This window comes from Lepidothrix coronata, unplaced genomic scaffold (assembly GCF_001604755.1).
Source record: "Lepidothrix coronata isolate B3197 unplaced genomic scaffold, Lepidothrix_coronata-1.0 Scaffold69, whole genome shotgun sequence".
In the NCBI taxonomy this organism is placed as follows: Eukaryota; Metazoa; Chordata; class Aves; order Passeriformes; family Pipridae; genus Lepidothrix; species Lepidothrix coronata.
In genome coordinates, this window is record NW_016690249.1 from 2,941,825 (window position 1) to 2,959,797 (window position 17,973).

At 37.4% G+C, this 17,973-nt stretch overlaps 1 protein-coding gene across 2 annotated transcripts in view; it reads right to left on the minus strand.

Annotated features, from left to right (window-relative positions):
- The window catches only part of STARD13 (StAR related lipid transfer domain containing 13), a 293,161-nt gene that overhangs the window by 236,675 nt on the left and 38,513 nt on the right, over positions 1–17,973 (minus strand). For both annotated transcript variants that reach the window (XM_017818549.1, XM_017818548.1), the window contains exon 2: positions 11,945–12,839. In XM_017818549.1, coding sequence (XP_017674038.1) covers positions 11,945–12,682 — 738 coding nt within the window. In that variant the 5' untranslated portion in view covers positions 12,683–12,839. The remainder of the gene's footprint in view (positions 1–11,944; positions 12,840–17,973) is intronic.

Sequence of the window (17,973 nt, forward strand, 5' to 3'; positions counted from 1 at the left end):
ATATACGGTTTAGCCCTGCTAGAAAGAAACTGGGTAGACAATAGACACCAACCTAATTGCAAACCAACCAATATATGTTTAAATTTAAAATTTAAAATGCCAAAGTGATAGCAATTTCATTTGAAATCTAAGTGATAAGTGATTTAATTTAATTGATATTTGTCAATTCATCAAACTTGAATTACTTTTCAAAGATAGCTTAATTTTGACAACCTTCCTCTGGGGAAAATACCTTTACCTGCCAGTTAGGCTATACAAGTTCCTTAGTAGCCCACCTAGCAAGCTGCTGGAGGCTCCTAATGTATTACACCCAAGCTAAGGAATCGTTCACTGTCATGGAGAATTTTGGATCTTTGGATCTTTGTTTCTGAACTGTAACCCCAAATTTAAATGAAATACTTCCTTTGCAAAATGGAATGCTTTTATTTGCCATGCTGTATCTAGAAGGTTATTTTTTTGTATATTACTGCCAATTTTAAATTGGATACATAAACAAAATTTTTCCTCTTAATTTTGTAGTTTTCAACCTCGTACATGCTGCTCTTACACATTTATTTTAATTTGCATTGGAATTACATGCTGTGTGTCTCACTGTTTGTGTGACCACTCCTTAGCATTTGCAAACATTTCAATGCAATTTCCAAATAAGAAAAACACCCATCAAGAAGGTCTAGTCTTTTTTTTAACTAAGATATCTTTATTCGATTTAATGCAACTTAAATTCATCTTCTTAGGAACTTTATATTCAAGTGGAAACATTGCAAACAAGAGGTGATCTGAGATAAAAACTGTGAATGTGTACATTCTAACTTATAGCAATTCTTACTATTTTAGCTTTTTCTTTTTTTTGTTTGTATTCATGGTAAATTCTTTTACTTGAAGTTTTCTATGAGAACATGCAAGATGCAGGCTTTGTCATGTCTGAAAATTTAGTTTCAAAAGCATTTTCTGAACTTGTATAATGCACTTTTGCCTTCACTTCAGAAAGAACTAATTTTGTCTCCGCTTGCTTGGAATACTGGGGGTTTCCCACTAAGACTTTTTAATTCTGTTTCTCTCTTTTAGCTTTTTTTTTTCCTCTCCTTTTTTTTTTCTTTCCCCTTGATTTATTTTTTTTTAACTTCAGTGCATTATGTGTTCCCCAAGATAAGGCTAAAACTGTTAAGTTCTTACCATGCTCGGACAAATCAAGATAATACAGGATCTATACTACACAAAATATAAAACAGAGGGCTATCTTGATAGCCCTCTTGCATAATAGATACATGATATTATTGCAACTTTTATTTTAAAAAACCCTAGGGCCTTTGGAATATTTTTATCTTCCTGGGGTAATCTTTTTTAGTTGAATAATCTTTCAATCTCCCAAACATGATCTTTTCCCATATATCTATATCTACAGTTATTTGTAATATCTTGGCAAACTTTATAGTACGTCAGATGAAAGTACAGCTTGAGATGAACTCTTGAGAGTCTAGATCCTTATTTACACAAATACTTGGTGCTCCACTTTCTCTCAGTGCAGGCACTGATTTTGGTCAGGCATGTTAGTAAAAGGCAGTCTTTGTATTCTTTCTTCTAGTTATTGGCTTTGTGCGCTTTTCTCTTGATCTTGATATGCGATGTACATCATACAGAATGAAACACATACAAGCTGCAGTGTTATGTTCTGTTGTTTCTTGGCAGGTTCAGCAGATTTTTTCACATTTTAATTTAAGTAAATGAGTCCCCAGACTAACTGTGAAGACTTTTACCACAGTGAAAAATTATCATTATGTAACTACTGAAATGTCACCATTATGCTGCTTGAATAGGAACAATAAATAGTAACTGCAAAACTTACAGTAGTTTATATACCATATTACTAACTACTTCATCACAAAGATTAGATTAAGGCCAGAAAAAATTTCTTTGCATATATTTTATAAATGAGCTGTTGAATCTTTGACACTAAAATGTTACCTATTCTAGATCCAATTTTTGAAGCATTGGATTGATAGTCTAAATGCCAAAGAATTTCAGAATCCATAGAAAGCACAGATAAGGAGAGTCCAGTAATATAATCCAGAAGTCTGGTGAGATTTTACTGAAGTTATTTCCTGAAAGAAAAACGTTTCAAATGCAGACATTGGCCTCAATGTCCTGTCTGATTTATTTTAGGAGAACTCCAAGCTAATTCAGAAGAGGTTTCCCTTTGCTGCCCTGTAAAAGTCTTAGTTCTGAGATAATTCAAAACTGGGCAGAAGTTTTGCAAGAGCTTTACTTCGAACAAAAACTTGGATAGGGAAGAAAACTCTATTTCTATTTTTACTATGATTTAAAATACCCCATACTTGGAGCAATTTTGAGAAAAATCCTGAGGGTGATGACACTCTCTCCTACAGAAAATAACCACAGAAGAATGCCGTAAAATGAAATCTCAGGTGCATCATCCTAAACTTTCTATGAAGTTCATGACATTTAAAAAAAATTTTTTGCATTTCTCTAAATTGGTTTCATTCATGGAACTCAACAGATTACTGGTTATAGGATAACTGGTAATGTGGCACTGCCAAAAGGATCATAGATCCCTAAGTGTGTCAAATCATATGATAGTCTGGGGTCCCGTGGTACTACCAAGGAAATATGTCTGTTACAATATCAAGCTAACTTTTTTTATTGGAATTTTACTCAAAGAACAGAGAGATCCTAGACATATCACTGGAGTCTGATTTTTGTTAGCTGGGCATATATTACCTAGGAAGAAATTTCAAAAGCACCTAAGTGCCTTATAAGAATGCCACAAACTTTCAGTGAGACTTCTGTGGGCGAAGATATTTGTAACTCATTTTTCTTACTCCTGCTCAAGAATTTCGACATATTACAAAGTACACATTGCAAGGTTGTTAATTCAATAAAATTCTGTTTCTGGTTTTTTTGTGTTGTTTTTTTTTTCTTTGCTATACTTCAGTTCTATTGGCTCACTTGAAAAACATATGAAATCCTTGCTTGTCAACCAAAGCTTGAAAATGCAACCCAACCTGGTCCCTTCATCTTTTGTGCAAGTTTCTGGTCTCACAAGATGTTCTGCTTACTGCCCGTCCCATGGTTTATCCAGTATCTCCATTTGCACCTTGGAAGAATATCTTTGTTTCACCGATAAGCAGATTAACAGATTTCTACATGTTTCTTCTGGTTCCCTGCACCTAAGACCCAGTCTGTAATTCTTACAAGTGCCTATTCCTGTGCTCTGACAGAGGAATGTGGTTCGTCACAGCCTTGACTTAGATAAGGCTTATTTTCTGTTGACTTTTGCTCCACTTCTGTAGAGATACACGAAACACTTGAATGGTCTCACACTGCACAGGTTCCAGGTATTTTCACATATTTGTAAAGTAGAATCTTGATATACCTCTTTTATTTTATGGGCTCAATGCAACCATAAACACATAATTTTTTAATGTTTTCTGGCAAGAGCAATAATAATATTGCTCTTTCCTGAGGTGGCCTTATGATTCCAAAATATTAAAATACACAACAAATAAAGGAGTCAATATTTGAAAAAAAATCATAACCCAAGTTACATGTAATGAATACACTCCCCTTCTAGTATAATACATTTGTTTTGTTAACTATTTAGTCTTCTGAAGCTTTACAGATAAATGTAAAACACGCAGTAATGCTTATGAACAAGATAAAGCAGGAGTTCCCGAAGTGCTGTTTGTGGGATCTCTTAATGTGTGCGTATGGGACCATGATGAAGCTGTGCAACAAAATTCCTTGGCAGTGCAGTATCTCCTCCATAGGACAGCTATAAATTTCTACACATTAACCTGAACAGCCCAAGTGTTTCACACTGTGCAATGTAACTCAACAATCTCACTTTTTTTTTTATTTTTTCATATTACTAAATTCAGCACCAAGTTGAACTGTACTTGGTAAATTTTCTGAAGGAGTTTGAAAGTCAGGGTTAGTTGTCTTTTTGACCAATTATTCAGTTTTCTTAATTTGTTTGCCCTGGAATTTTAATTTTCTCAGAATCTCAATATATAGGTAATATGTACCATATATTATACATTTTTGGAGAGTGATGGTATTCTGTGCCACAAATTATTTCAAACTGCATGAAGGATCAACTGCTTTGAAGCTCTCTGAACTTTTGGAGTGCTAGTTGCCCTATCACATGTAGATTTGTTTATCAGCTTGGCTTTTGATAAAGGACAGATTATGTCCCCTCATGTTACAACTTTTCTTCAGGAGGATTTTGGCAGAGCTGAAGCTAAAAGGGACTGCTGAATACAGTTTATGGGATATATTTTACAAAACCAGAGTGCATATTTTCTCCAATCCAGTAGCCATTGATGCCTGCTGAAGACAATCTTGTGATTTAAAAGGGATACATTTTTATTTTTTAATTCTATATTAATCAACAATTAGTCATGCAAGTTTATTGCATATGCAAGGACAGTGATTTTTATAGAATCTACATGTTTTTCTACATAATTTCAATGTACCAATTCTTTTCAATACGATCTTTAAGTATATCTTTATATTACTGTTCTTGTTATAACTTTAGTTATTTTCCAAAGTTTCTGTAATTTCTCGGTAAAAACAGCCATGTAGCTAATTTCCACTGAAGTAAGAAGCAAATTTGAACTGATCCCTTCATTCACAACAAGTAGGACACGACATGTCATATTGTAATGGGAAATGGTTACATTATTAAGAATACTGAGGTCAGAGAAAAATGTACTCAGTACAAAATTCTGTATTTGCCATTAGTCCCTCAAATTTGTGAAATTAATAAAAAATGCTTTCTTTTAACTTAATAATTAAAATCCCTAAGCCAGCATTTATCTGACTCTTGTTGGTAAAGTAATCAGAAGTTCTTCAACTCCTTTTCCAAGCAAGCAGAAAACAACCATAAATGCTAAAAACTTCGCAAAGTTTTACTCACTGTCCCCATCTATCAGCTCTAGATAATGTGCAATTGAAATACGGAACGTGAAAATCTCACAGACACACAAAGGAAATTAGCATGTATAAAGCTCAGTGCATCACTCCTTTCTTAAACAATTAATTTTCCATTTTCCTTACCTTAACTTCCTACCATGTTTTCTTTGGGTATTGTTATATAGCACTCAGCTCTCCTACCTGGCTAGACTTTCCATGTCTGCAGAAGACGACTAAAAGGAGGTAATAATAACCATATTATACCTCATGAAGAAATCATCACAAGTTTGCCTCCATTCCCCTTCCTCTACTTTTGGAGTCTCAGTTTCATAGGGTAAAGTGAAGTACAGACTTCCAAATTATGGGAGGAATGGGAGTAGGAATTTGTGCTTCACTCCAATATGTTCCTTAGTAGTTTTTGTTCTTGTACAACTGAATTAGAGAAGAAGAAACTATTGCAGGGCAATTTTCAGATAGCTTAAATTCCACCTAAGTTCCAATGCCTTGTTAATGAAAACAGAAAAGTACCTCAGGAAAGTGCTTCAGAGTGGCTAATCAAGGCACTGACCAAGAATACAAGAGGCACAAGGACTTAGCAGAGTTTAAGCCATCCGAGTATAAAGGTAAGAAGCTGACTTTGGCAGGTCTGGTTCCTGATCACAGATGTAGCCTTTACTGTTGCTCTGTTTGGGTCATTTGAATTGAATGAACTCAATCTAATCTGAATAAAGCAAATTTGCAGAATCACGGAATCATAAAGGTTGGAAGACACCTTCAAGGTCATTGAGTCCAACCATCAACTCAGCACCACCACAATCATCCCTAAACCATATCCCCAGGTGCCATATCTTGAACACTGGCAGAGATGGTCACTCCACCAGTTCCCTGGGCATCTTATTCCATTGCCTACCCACTCTTTCAGTGAATTATTTTTTCCTAATATCTAATTTGAACCTCCCCTGGCACAACTTAGGGTGATTTTGTCTTGTCCTTTCACTTGAGACATGGCAGAAGAGACCACTACACACATCACTACAACCTCCTTTCAGGTAATTGTAGAGACCAATAAGGTTTCCCCTGAGTTTCCTTTTCTTCAGGCTAAACAGCCCCAGCTCCCTCAGCAATTCCTCGTAAGTCTTGTGCTTCAGACCCTTCATCAGCTCCATTGCCATTCTCTGGACATGCTCCAACACCTCAATGTCCTTCTGGCAGTGAGGGGCCCAAAACTGAACACAGTGCTCGAGGTGTGGCCATGCCAGTGCCAAGTACAGGGGGACAGTCACTGCCCTGGTCCTGCTGGCCACACTATTCTATATAGGCCGAGATGCAATTGGCCTTCTTGGCCATCTGGGCACACTGCCAATTCAGACTCATTGTCAAAGACTTAACACTTTCTGATTCCTTTCTCATTGGGTATGATTACTCGATTAAAATGTTTACAAGCCCCTCAGAAGAATACATATATTTTAAGGAATCATTAGTGACTTTAAAGACTATGGCTTTTGAATAAATTTTCAGGGATTTATCTCCTCTATTTGTGACTGCAACAATTGAAAAGAGAAGACTGACTGATGTCATCTACCTAGACTTCTGAAGAGCCTTTGACAGACCCATATGACATCCTTATCTCTAAATTGGAGAGACATGAATTTTAAGGGTGGACTATTTCGTGGATAAGGAATTGGCTGGATGGACACATATAGAGAGTTGTGGCCAATGGCTCTGTGTCCATGTGGAGGCCAGTGATGAGTGGTGTCCCTCAGGGCTCTGTCTTGGGACCAGTGTTGTTTAATATCTTTATCTATTATATTGACAGTGAGATCAAGTGCACCCTCAGCAAGTTTTCAGATGATGTGAAGCTGAGCAGTGCAGTTGACACAACAGAAGTATGGGTTACCGTCCAGGGGGACCTGGACAAACTTGGCAAGTGGGCCTACAAGAACCTCATGAAGTTCAACAAGTCCAAGTGCAAGGTGCTGCGCCTGGGTTGGGGCAATCCCAGACATGAGTCCAGGCTGGGAGAGGAACTCATTGAGAGCAGCCCTGTGGAGAAGGACTTGGGGGTTCTAGTGGATGAAAATCTGGACATGAGCCAACAGTGTGTGCTCACTGCCCAGAAAGCCAACAGTAGCCTGGGCTGCATCAAAAGAAGCGTTGAAGGAGGTGATTCTGCCCCTCTCTTCCCTGTACCCTGAATTTTAACATGGGCAGATAGTGATAGGACAAGGGGGAACCATTTTAATTAAAAGAGGATGGATTTAGATTAGGTGTTAGGAAGAAGTTCCTTACTCAGAACATGGTGGGGCCCTGGAACAGTTTGCCCAAAGGTATTGTGCATGCTTCATCCCTGGAAGTGTTCAAGGCCAAGTTGGATGGAGCTTTGAGCAACCTGATCTAGTGGGTGACATCCTTGCTTATGGCAAGTGAGTTGGAACTAGATGATCTGTAAGATCCCTTCCAACTCAAACCACTCTATGGTTCTATGGTTTTATTCATCTTGTATTGCTCCTTTGGTGAACTGCTGTTTGTGAGAAGAAGAATGAAAACACAGGCCAGAAGCAGACAAACTGAGGGACAGATGCTATGGAAACTTCCATATCACATTTCAGCAAATTGTTCCAGCCTAAATCTGAGCTCTTGTGATTTAAGCTGGTACAATGATTATCAAACTTTTCATGTGGCAATGCGTGTGTAATGAGGATAAAATTTACCTAACTGTAGTACAAAGATGGAGCAAGGAAATTAAGGAAAGCAAGTGAATAATCAAGGAAAGAGAAACAATTAATCTTTCTGCCAGCAAAGGACTGTTTTCTGAAATAATTTCCAGGGTTCAGCTGCCTTAGCTTCAAGTGTCAAAAGTAATGGAGCTTTCACAAATCTCCTTTAGAATGCTACAGTTCTACTTTCAGACTTACTCATGGTAAAAGGTGACGGCATAGCTAACCCACCAACACTACCCAGTGCTGCACACAGAAACTGTCTTTGACATTGTACCTGCCACTCTCATGCCTGTGCAGCCTTCTCCAAAAGTCTTTGATTTTACAGTCTGAAGGTAAAATCCTGACAAAGATACTCATTGTGAATACTACCTTAATTACCTAAATTATCTGTTGCGGTCATCTTGTCTCCCCTAGGGAGTGGCATCTCACTGTTTGTTTGACCCAGCTGAACAACATAACATTCAATGCAAATATTAGACCATCATTATCGTGCTTTAAACAAACAAGCAGGTTTAGTTTATATCTTCCTAAATGTGTTGAAAGAGAAATGATGTAACTAGGTGTGCAGACACAGGGAGGCTGCAGAGGGGCTGCTGAAGCACTTAGTGTGTCCTAATGGTTAACTCTAAGTGGTTCCTTTCCACCACCTGGGCTTCCTGACTTACCCCTTCTCTCTCTGATACAGTAGAGAAAGCTGTGACAACTCACTTAGATGCCTTAAATAATGTCAACAGCAACAGAAAACTTTTTGGTTGTTCCAATAGCTAATATGGGCTGTCCAGAGAGACTATTTGAAACTGCCTCAGAGAGGATTTTCAGTTTGCTGCTGTGTTGCTAAGACTATGCTTGCCTCTTTGCAGCAGCTGACAATATTAGCAGGATTTGTATACAGCCCCTGAGGTGAGGGAAGATCCATGAGAATTCCCACTGCCAAGGGTATGATTTCATAATACTTCTTATTGCCTAATATCTGTCAAATATCTTCAATTTTTTTCTTGCCTGAAATGCTACTCCTGCAAGTAACACATATTGTTTTGAAACTATGCAAGGATAGGGTAAGATTACTGCTGGAAAGTTGCATAGTAGTTGCTGGTTAAACATGGTTATCAACTGGGTCCTGCTCAGTATAGTTTGAAGAAATACAGTCTAGAAAAATGTTATGTTTCAGAAGCTATTCTGAATAACTTATTGCCCCTTCACACAGAGCTGGCTACATACACAAAGACAGTATGTAGTTTAATAGGAAGATTTGAATTTAAACAAGCAAGGAAAAATGGCTCAAGGTGCCACTTCAGAGCTGCAGAAAAAAACCTCTGGACAGAAAGAAACAATCAATCATAGAATCATTTAGGTTGGAAAAGACCTTTAAGAACATCTAGTCCAACCATTACCCTATTTGGGTGGAACTGTGTTTGGGAATTAAATGTACCACTGATTTCAGACTTCTGAGAAGGAGAAACGGGTTGCCAAATTTAGATTTTATGAGAAAGCACAGGAAATAAATGTGGAACTGTTCTGAAGGTGAAAACTCAGGAACCATGCTCAATTCATAAATTGAACAGAAGTATCATTTGTCTTATACCACTCAGAAGAGGCAGAAGCTGTATGCCTTTGGAAAGAAAAAAGAAAGAGAATTTTTTTTAATGGGGACTATTATATGAATTGTTTTCAGCAGAGTTTCTTCCGCCTATTCCAGAGTTGGCAGCATACACAAGTTATATTTTTTCCATCTTCCCTCTACTTGTTTACTGTTCAGTGTACTTGAAGATTTGTCTCTGCTTATTAACTAGAATGAAGCAAGAAGTTCAACAATTGAGGCTTACATGCCTGTAACAACTATTTAAGAGAAGACACTGGTTCTGCTTGTAGTGACTGCCTGCAAAGGCCAGTGCTCCTAGCTTGAGAAAGTGATGGCCTTTCCTCTTTTCTAGACCTAAAATAGAAGGTTTTCGGTCAGTAACAAGTACATTTGGCCAGGAATGCCCCTGCAGGGTAGATCTTAATCACTGTGAACTCTGGTAGCAAAGATTAAGCCAGCATCTGGGTCAGGGTGCTATCTGTGATAGCCTGTAACTGTATGGCTAATTATTATAGGATTTTTAAGTCTAAGGTTTAGCAGTAGTGGTTGCTTTTGTCAACATTTTTACCCCATGCTGTCTTTATTTATTTAATTTCTTTCCACTAGAAAGACATTTTTCTCCAACCCCATTTCTAAATATTAGAAGCAAATAACTTGACAATAACATACATTTGCTTCAACCAGAGTCATGGAAGTTTTTAGTCTAAATAGTAATGCAGGGCTGCTGCTAAAATTTGAGAGACAACACAATTCTTTTTTATTATTATTTGTTTGGTTTTTGCCTTTTTGTTGTTGTTGTTGGTTTTTGTTTGTTTGTTTGTTTGGTTGGTTGGTTGGTTGGTTTTTTTTAATTTTTGGAGGCTTTCCTAGAATGATACATACCTATTTAGATAGAAAAAAATCAAAACCAGGACTGCATCATTGCATCTATACAGTTTTTGAAATGTTTTGACACATTTGCCAAGATTTACTAGGAAATTTCACATGCTTCTCTGGCAATTTATAATCCATTATTTTACACTACAAGCTGCATCCTTGAGTTTATTTTATGGCACAGACATAAAGTAAACTAAATGACAACATCTCCTGGCCTCTCCCTTTTATCTATGGAAATGACCTTCAGTAAAGAGAATCCAAGGGATGTTGTGCATCCATTTTGAAATACATTATTTATATTAATGTGAATGTTTCTGAATAAATGAGGAAGCAAGGCTTGGCTTAGGATAGAATAACAATGCAATTATTTAATAAACCATGTGTCTCAAGAATCTGTCAGGGTCAGTATTGCATCAAAAATGCACTGTTTTAGAACCATCTTTGGGCCTTGGTCTTCTAATATCTGCTGAGAAAAATTTCTAAAAATCTGACTTATTTCTTTGTGAGCTGATGGATTTCCGCATTTAAGTTGGGATATGTATGAAATACAGCACAGAACTCCCACTCAGTTAAGGGCAGAATTAGTCACTCCAAACTGGAGATAGATTAGTACTAAAGGAGAGAAGTAATTAAGTATTGTATACCATAGTTTTGATGTAAACGCAGACATTATAGTCCAAATTCTACTTTCATTTAGTCAGAAACCAATGAAGCAACTCTATGTTATAAGCACTAGAAGTAAAAGGAGGACTGGAGACAGAGAAGATCAAAGGACAGTGAGTAAAAGACTAGGACTACAGCCTTATTTTCAAAGCATAGAGCAGATTTACGTGGAAAATAATTTTTAAAAGCTGGAGGAAGGAGAAAAGAGAGGAAGGAATGGTATGTCTGACCTACTGTCTAAGATTAATTTGTGCTGCAAGGTCAGGGACATCAGAATTCTAAGGGTTTGTTTTGTCCAGTTTTTGGAGTCACTTCATATTTTTCTACTAGAGCTGAACTTCTCCAATGATAAACATCTTTAGCTCCAGTCATTTGTTTTGTCACCAGCTGGGAGCAGGGGAAAAGCTGTGCTTATTCTCCAGAGTAGTGAGAACTCAGTTGGGAAGCTTCTGTTACTCCAGTTCCAAGAAACACAGTTAATATACTCAACCATACTCTTTTTTTTTTTCTGGAAATATTATATATAGTTGGATGAGTCTTATTACACAGGGTTTTTAATTTTGTCCTAAATCTTCTATTTTCATTTTGGACTCTGATCTATAGAACATCATGATGTTTAACAGTACAGATACAAAATACCCCCTATTTATTTTATTAAATACCAGTTTTTAACTTGTCCTCACATTGTTTTAATGAAATAATAGTTACTTTGTGGAAAGAGTGCTGTGAGTTAGGTGGTGCAGTGCTACAGTGCCACCAAAGTAAAGAAGCCCATTTTTCAACATGAAGAAATATACTCTGCTCTCAGAGTAAACCTGAGCTCTGTCCCTTTGGAACAGTCCTTTGGCTCAGGGAATGTATGCTGTACATGACATGATATATGATCTTGTAGGAATGGAGGAAACTGAGCCAATGTTCCAATTTTAAAAAGCAAGGGAAACCAGAAAACCAAAGTTTGAAGTTCCGGCTAATAGAAGTGTGGTCATTCTGAAGTTAGATTTGTCTAATGTAAAAACCTAATATACTTTTACTGTAGGCTTATGTTCTTAATTCTGTAAGTCATGTTAATTAGCACCCTACAACAATTTGCACAACTCCTTTTCCTCCTGTAACCAACCTTAAATGACACCACTTATTTAAAACACAAGTAAAACAGAAGAGTAGCTTGTATTACCTCCAGTTCCATGTGCTTTTCTTCCTTGTTATGGTCCTTCAATGCCTTTTCAGAATGATCATCACAGTCTTCTAAATGACAGATATGTTGATATTTAGTAAGTTCATGTTTACCTCGCTTTCTTTGAGAAACATTCCTTCTGTGAAGACCATTGAAAAATGTCTCATACAGTGGCAGTTCTCTAAACATATCATCATCACCTCTACCATCTGCTTCTTCCTCTTCAGATGAAAAATCATTTGCTTCTCCTGCCTCGCAAATATGGAGCTTAGTGTTAGCTTCATGTGATAAAAATTGGAAATCAGAAAATGTGATAGCACTTGGTTTATGTTTTATGACTCTGATCTCATGACTCCTTTCTGGTTTCTTGTCTGAATTTTTTCCTGCATGCAAGGGAAGGTTTAAAGGATCTTCCTTTGGCATGTGTCTTGCAGAACAAGATAATTCTTCACAAAGGTGCTTTGTCTCAGACTGGTTGGAGGCACTGACATGCCCTGCAGCCATACCAAGTTGCAAGGATGTCTCATTGTGGTCTAATAAGGATGACACAGACAGCAAACTCAGCCCAGGTTCCAGTAAAATGTTCTGAAATTCATATGGACTTGCCTGATTTTCTGTCTTTCTTTGGTATTCTTCATACTTTGCTTCCTTTGGAGTCCCCAGGCACTTGGCAGATTTAAGATAAGGTGTGTCCTGTTCTTCTTCATGGATGTTAGTTTCCATTCCAGTGGGTTTCATCCATCAGAAACCAAAATCACTTAACTCTTGCTTTTCTTAAGAAACATAACTCTGCATATGCAGACAGAAAATATCTTCTTAGTTTTCCAAAACCATGATCACACAATTATTATTTATGCCTGGATTCTCATACAAAACATCTGAATCCTCTCAGCTCCTGGAAAAAAAAATAGAATTGATGGAAACATACTTGCAGTGGACTGCGTCAGCAAAAGTTATCCTGAAACATGAAATTCCCATATCAAATTTACTTTAGAATTACTTATGTTTCTGCAAAAATATTTGATTTATGCAGATTAAATGAACTGAAAACTTGAGAACCTTGACTTGTTTACTTTAGAGACTAGGAAAGAGATATCAAATGCAGAAATGTTTTTTAAATGTTGACTTTACGTTGATTATTGATGCAATGGTTCAGAATCATTCAAAGTGATGTTGGGTATATTCTTGTTACCTAAACATGTCTCTGTTCACTATCTTTTCATTTTCTGTTAAATCACTGAAAATTTTACACTGTTCTGATAAAGCTACTAAAATGTCATAGGGAAGACCAAGGAACGAAACATAGAGAAATGTCATAGGAAAAAACAACTGACAGAAAAAAAGATTTCAGTATAGGTAGGATTTTTTTTATCTCTCGACTTCAATGAATTGCCAATGCTGTGCAGCCCCTATCTACTTCCAATAGATCTGAAAAGCAAAAAGAGGAGGCTAAAAATAACAGAGAGCTTCAGTGCTACATTGGAGTTGACCATGTCTGCTTTAAATCAGTCTTAATATCCATGCTCACGTCCAGGCTGTGCACCTCCAACGCATTGGAAGAAGGGAGGAGCTGAAGAACTGAGCTTGCATCACTGAATAGCTTACATTCCCCCATACAAGTTTACTTCTTGTGACAGACTGAATATTGATAGTATTTATTTTAATGATTGTTTCAGTACTGCCTCTGTGAGAGAGCAAAGCAGAACAGAAGCTTTTCAAAATAAAAAGAGAAACTTAAGCCTTTGATGCATGTGGCAAACCTGTCAGTGATGAGGAAGATGTGTCAGAAGGCAGCACTGTGACTGTCAAAGTGGAAAACAAGCAAAGTAAGATGCTGGCATGTGACGTGCCTGTCACTGCATGTGCCATAAACTGAGCAGTGCACACCATCTAGGCATATTTTAGTGCTGGTTAGTGTAGACTTTAGTGTTACAGGCATACATTTGGTAATAGAAAGAATACTATTGGATTTATTGTATTACCTTTGTCGTTTGAACTACAGCTGTAATAAGTGTGAGCGTGCAGGTATGTAGATCTCTGTTTATGTAGACATCTTCTCAGCTCTTGCTAACTATTTAAAAGTCAGACGTTATTGTAAGCTGTCTAACCTCCTGCTGGAGTTAATGGAGAGGGAAAAATGCTTCTAAAAGGTAAATGCTCCCACTTATCTTGGTTACCTGTTTAGACATGGGATGAGTCTCCCTTTTGGCCTGACTACCTTATCCAAAACTATGGAGGATGTCTAGATTAAAAGCTTATGCCAGTCATCTGCCCTTTAGAGGGGCAAATAAAGACAAGAAGAATCTCAGCCCATATCTTTGGTACACAATAATAATAGATGATGTTGTCTATGTGTAAATGAGAAACCTACTTCTGAAGCCCTCATTTTCTCCGATGATTCAACTTAGCCATCTTCATAGAATTGACGTCACTTTCAGAAGTGCTGAACACCCTTGGATCTCCCTTAATTACTAGGAGAACTAATTGAACACAATGTCTTTGTAAAAGAAGACACATTCCCACATTTAGATGGAATGATTTGAATAACTAACATTTCACATAATATTTTGTACATTGTGGGCACAGTGAAAAAGCCTCCTGCCATTCCAGGTGCTTCACTATGAGCCATCAACTTTGCTTTTGAGTCCCTGACACCCAGTACCCTGCAAGAAGGCATACAGCCAGCACCCACACTCCCCACACACAAAGCCAGCCATAACTGAAAAAGATTTTCCGATTCTTTCAGGTGCCCCAAAAGGCAGCAAAAGAGCTTTCGCCTGGCTGCCCAGATCAGGTGAGAGGATGGGTTGTGTTCACCAGTCATTGCTGCTGGTGGCCATCCTGCTCCTCACCTGTTGGTAGTTCCAGCAGTAGTAACAATGATCAGAACTCCAAGTCTCCCCCAGAGACTCTCTTACCTGGTCTTCACCCCTTCCTACTGTTACTCTTCTTTCCCATCCTTGGCCTGTTCCCTGGACCCTCTTTAGCTTTGATAATACTGCCAAGCAGGCTCTGCTGTGAATATACCTCTGTTTTCATAGAAACATCTTTGCTGTAACAAGCCCAAAATATAGCAAAAAATTGCTCCAAAAACAGTTACAGAAATTGACGGAATCATGGAGTGAGTCAGGTTGGAAGGGACCACAGTGGGTCATCTGGTCCAATCTCCCTGCTCAAGCAGGGTCATCCTAGAGCACACTGCACTGAATTGCATCCAGATGTTTCTTGAATATCTCCAGTGAGGGAGACTCCACAATCTCTCTGGGCAACCTGTTCCAGTCACTCACACAGTAAAGTTCTTCCTCATCTTTATGTGAAACTTCCTGTGCATCAGTTTCTGCCCAGTGCATCACATCCTGCAGTGGACATTCATGGGATAACTGAATTACATATTTTTTATTTCTAGTATTTTAGGATGATGCTTTGGACTCCAAAACATGAATTATCATCCCTGCAGAAATTTGTATTTTTCATTATCTCTGGATATTCCTAGCATCTAAAATCAATACCCAATGTCTTTTAAAATTTTGCTAAGTTATTTGTCAACAAATGAGTTTTGTTTTTAACAGGGTGTGGTGTAAAGCTGTAATTTTTACAGTTTAATTACAAAAAATCATGAAAGAGGTTTTCCATTTACTAGATTTGGTTATTCTATTTACTCTTTATTTTTCCTGGGATGAGACTGGAAGAAGGCAAGTGTGCAAAAGCAGGCTGGTTTTGTGCAAGTATGGCAAGAAATATGGGAAAAGGAAGTGGTAAGAAGAGGGAAGGTGTGGAAGGTGGTGGATTCACCATCCCTCGAGGCTTTTAAGATGAGAATGGATGTGGCACTTAGTGCCATGGTCTGGTAACCACTGCAGTGTTGGATCAAGGGTTAGACTTGATGATTTTGGAGGTCTTTTCCAAATCCGGTTGATTCTATGATTCTATGATTTTATGAATGTGGGTTTACCCTTGGTCATCCTGTGGAACACATCTTTTTACTAAATCTAACAGTGACTGAAAAAACCCCACACTTTTATATATAGTATCAAATTCCATATTTTATAAGGAGTTACACATAGATGTAACATGTTTCTAGCTCATAAAAGTGGAGCATTCTTGGCAAAGCAAAGAATTTGGAAATCCTGCCCATAGCAAAATATGTAACTCAGAGAGGTCTGAACATTCAGAGCTAAATCTGTACATGTCATAAAAGGCCTGTAAGACACTGCTGAAAAATAGTATAATTCTCACCACAGTCCTGAATGTATGCACATATAAGTTCTGAAAACTGATAATCTTTCTGGAAAAGGTCTTTGAGGCTTTATAAATAGGGAAATTACTTTCATAAGCGTACATAATTCTAAATATGTACTGTAGCATTAGCTCTACTGGTAGACGCTAGTGTAGGTAAAGATGTGGAATAATTAAAGTATCTTGCGCATGTATATATGTGGGCTTTTCAACTAAAAAGGAAAATGCAGGGCTACATCAGCTAACTGTCCAACCAGAGCTGACTCCAAATAGCATTAGTAAGAGGGGAAAAAAAAAAGGCAACACAAGATTTTTTTTTTTAAGCTAAAATGTGAAATGCATATCTGAGTGTAGCAACTTAACTGTCTACATACATGAGTTTAAAACTTACAACCAAAATTTTATTTATTAGGGAAAGCTCCTTACAAATCAGCAATAAATTAATACAGATTTATGATATAACTAGTGGAATGCTGTGGAAAGTAAGTTCTAATATGGCCTGGCACAAGCAAGTGTGTGTGTGCAGACTCACAGATAAACTTTTGTATATCATGCTCTATTGGCTTGATTCCCCTTTGCCAGGACAGCCAAGATTTGTATTAAAACTCGTGAAGTTTTGCATAAAGATCGCACAAAAAGCACATATTCAGTCATTAAACAGGAGGATTTTACAGATACATTAGTAATCATAGACTCATTTCTGTTTTCTTCAGTTAATACAAGGATAATTGTTTTCTGAGACAAATTATTAAGATTTATTTCATAGTGTTACTCTAAAAGCAAGTCACCTAAACCAACTTTTCAAATATGGCTTAAGTTAATGCATTTCAATACCCGTTATGTATTTTGGCATTACAGAGCACGTGAATGTGTGGAATTTTGTTAGTTTAAATTCAATTTAAACTTGAACTGACATAGTAAACCAGCAAATCAAGCCCTGATCTTGGCTGAAACAGTACACTACTCATCTAAAATAAAGAGTTTTTACCCCTTAGCCCCTAACGGATTTGTTTCCCTTTCACAATGACTTTGCTTAGTATTTCACATTGACTTAAAGAATCTTCCCCCGAAAAACTAAGCAAACAAGCCAACAGAGTGTGAGACACATAAACTAAGAACAAATTGGGAGATTAGGATTTTTTTTCCTGGTGATAGTTTTACCTGTTTTGCAAGGTAACCCCATATTTTTCAATTCAGTTACTTTCCATAAGCGTAACAACAGGAACCCAGTGAGTAGCCAAAAGATCCTCCAAGCATTGGGGCAGAACAGAAAAAGAAGTGAGCAGATTCTTAACAGAAGACATTTCAGCTTGCTTGCTGCAAAAGAACTCTGTCAAGAGAAGTATGTGTGAGAATCCCTGGGGCGAAAACAGCCTTCTGCAAGCATTGGCTAAATTATTTGCAGAAAAAGACAGAAAAAAAAAAAAAGAAGAGGGAAGGAAAAAAAAGAAAAGAGAGAGAAAGAACATGCTTCACAGGAACACCAGGCACTTCTAAAAATACAGCGTGACCTCATTCCTCACATCATGCCAGACCTTACCATTGTGCTTTGCTTTATCACCTGGAGCACCTGGAGTCAGGTTCCAACTGCTCAAGTTTGGATGCTGTCAGGTTTTGAAAAGGTAGGCTGTGAAATGCCTTTTGATATAAAGCCAGTGTAAAGGAGTATCAAAATTAGCTTTCCATGTCACTTGCAAATTCTAATTATTGTTTGCCTATGTTTCTTCAAGACCTACATTTGCTGCCAAAGCTTTGCAAGTCTTCTCTTTTATATATATTTATAGAATCATAGC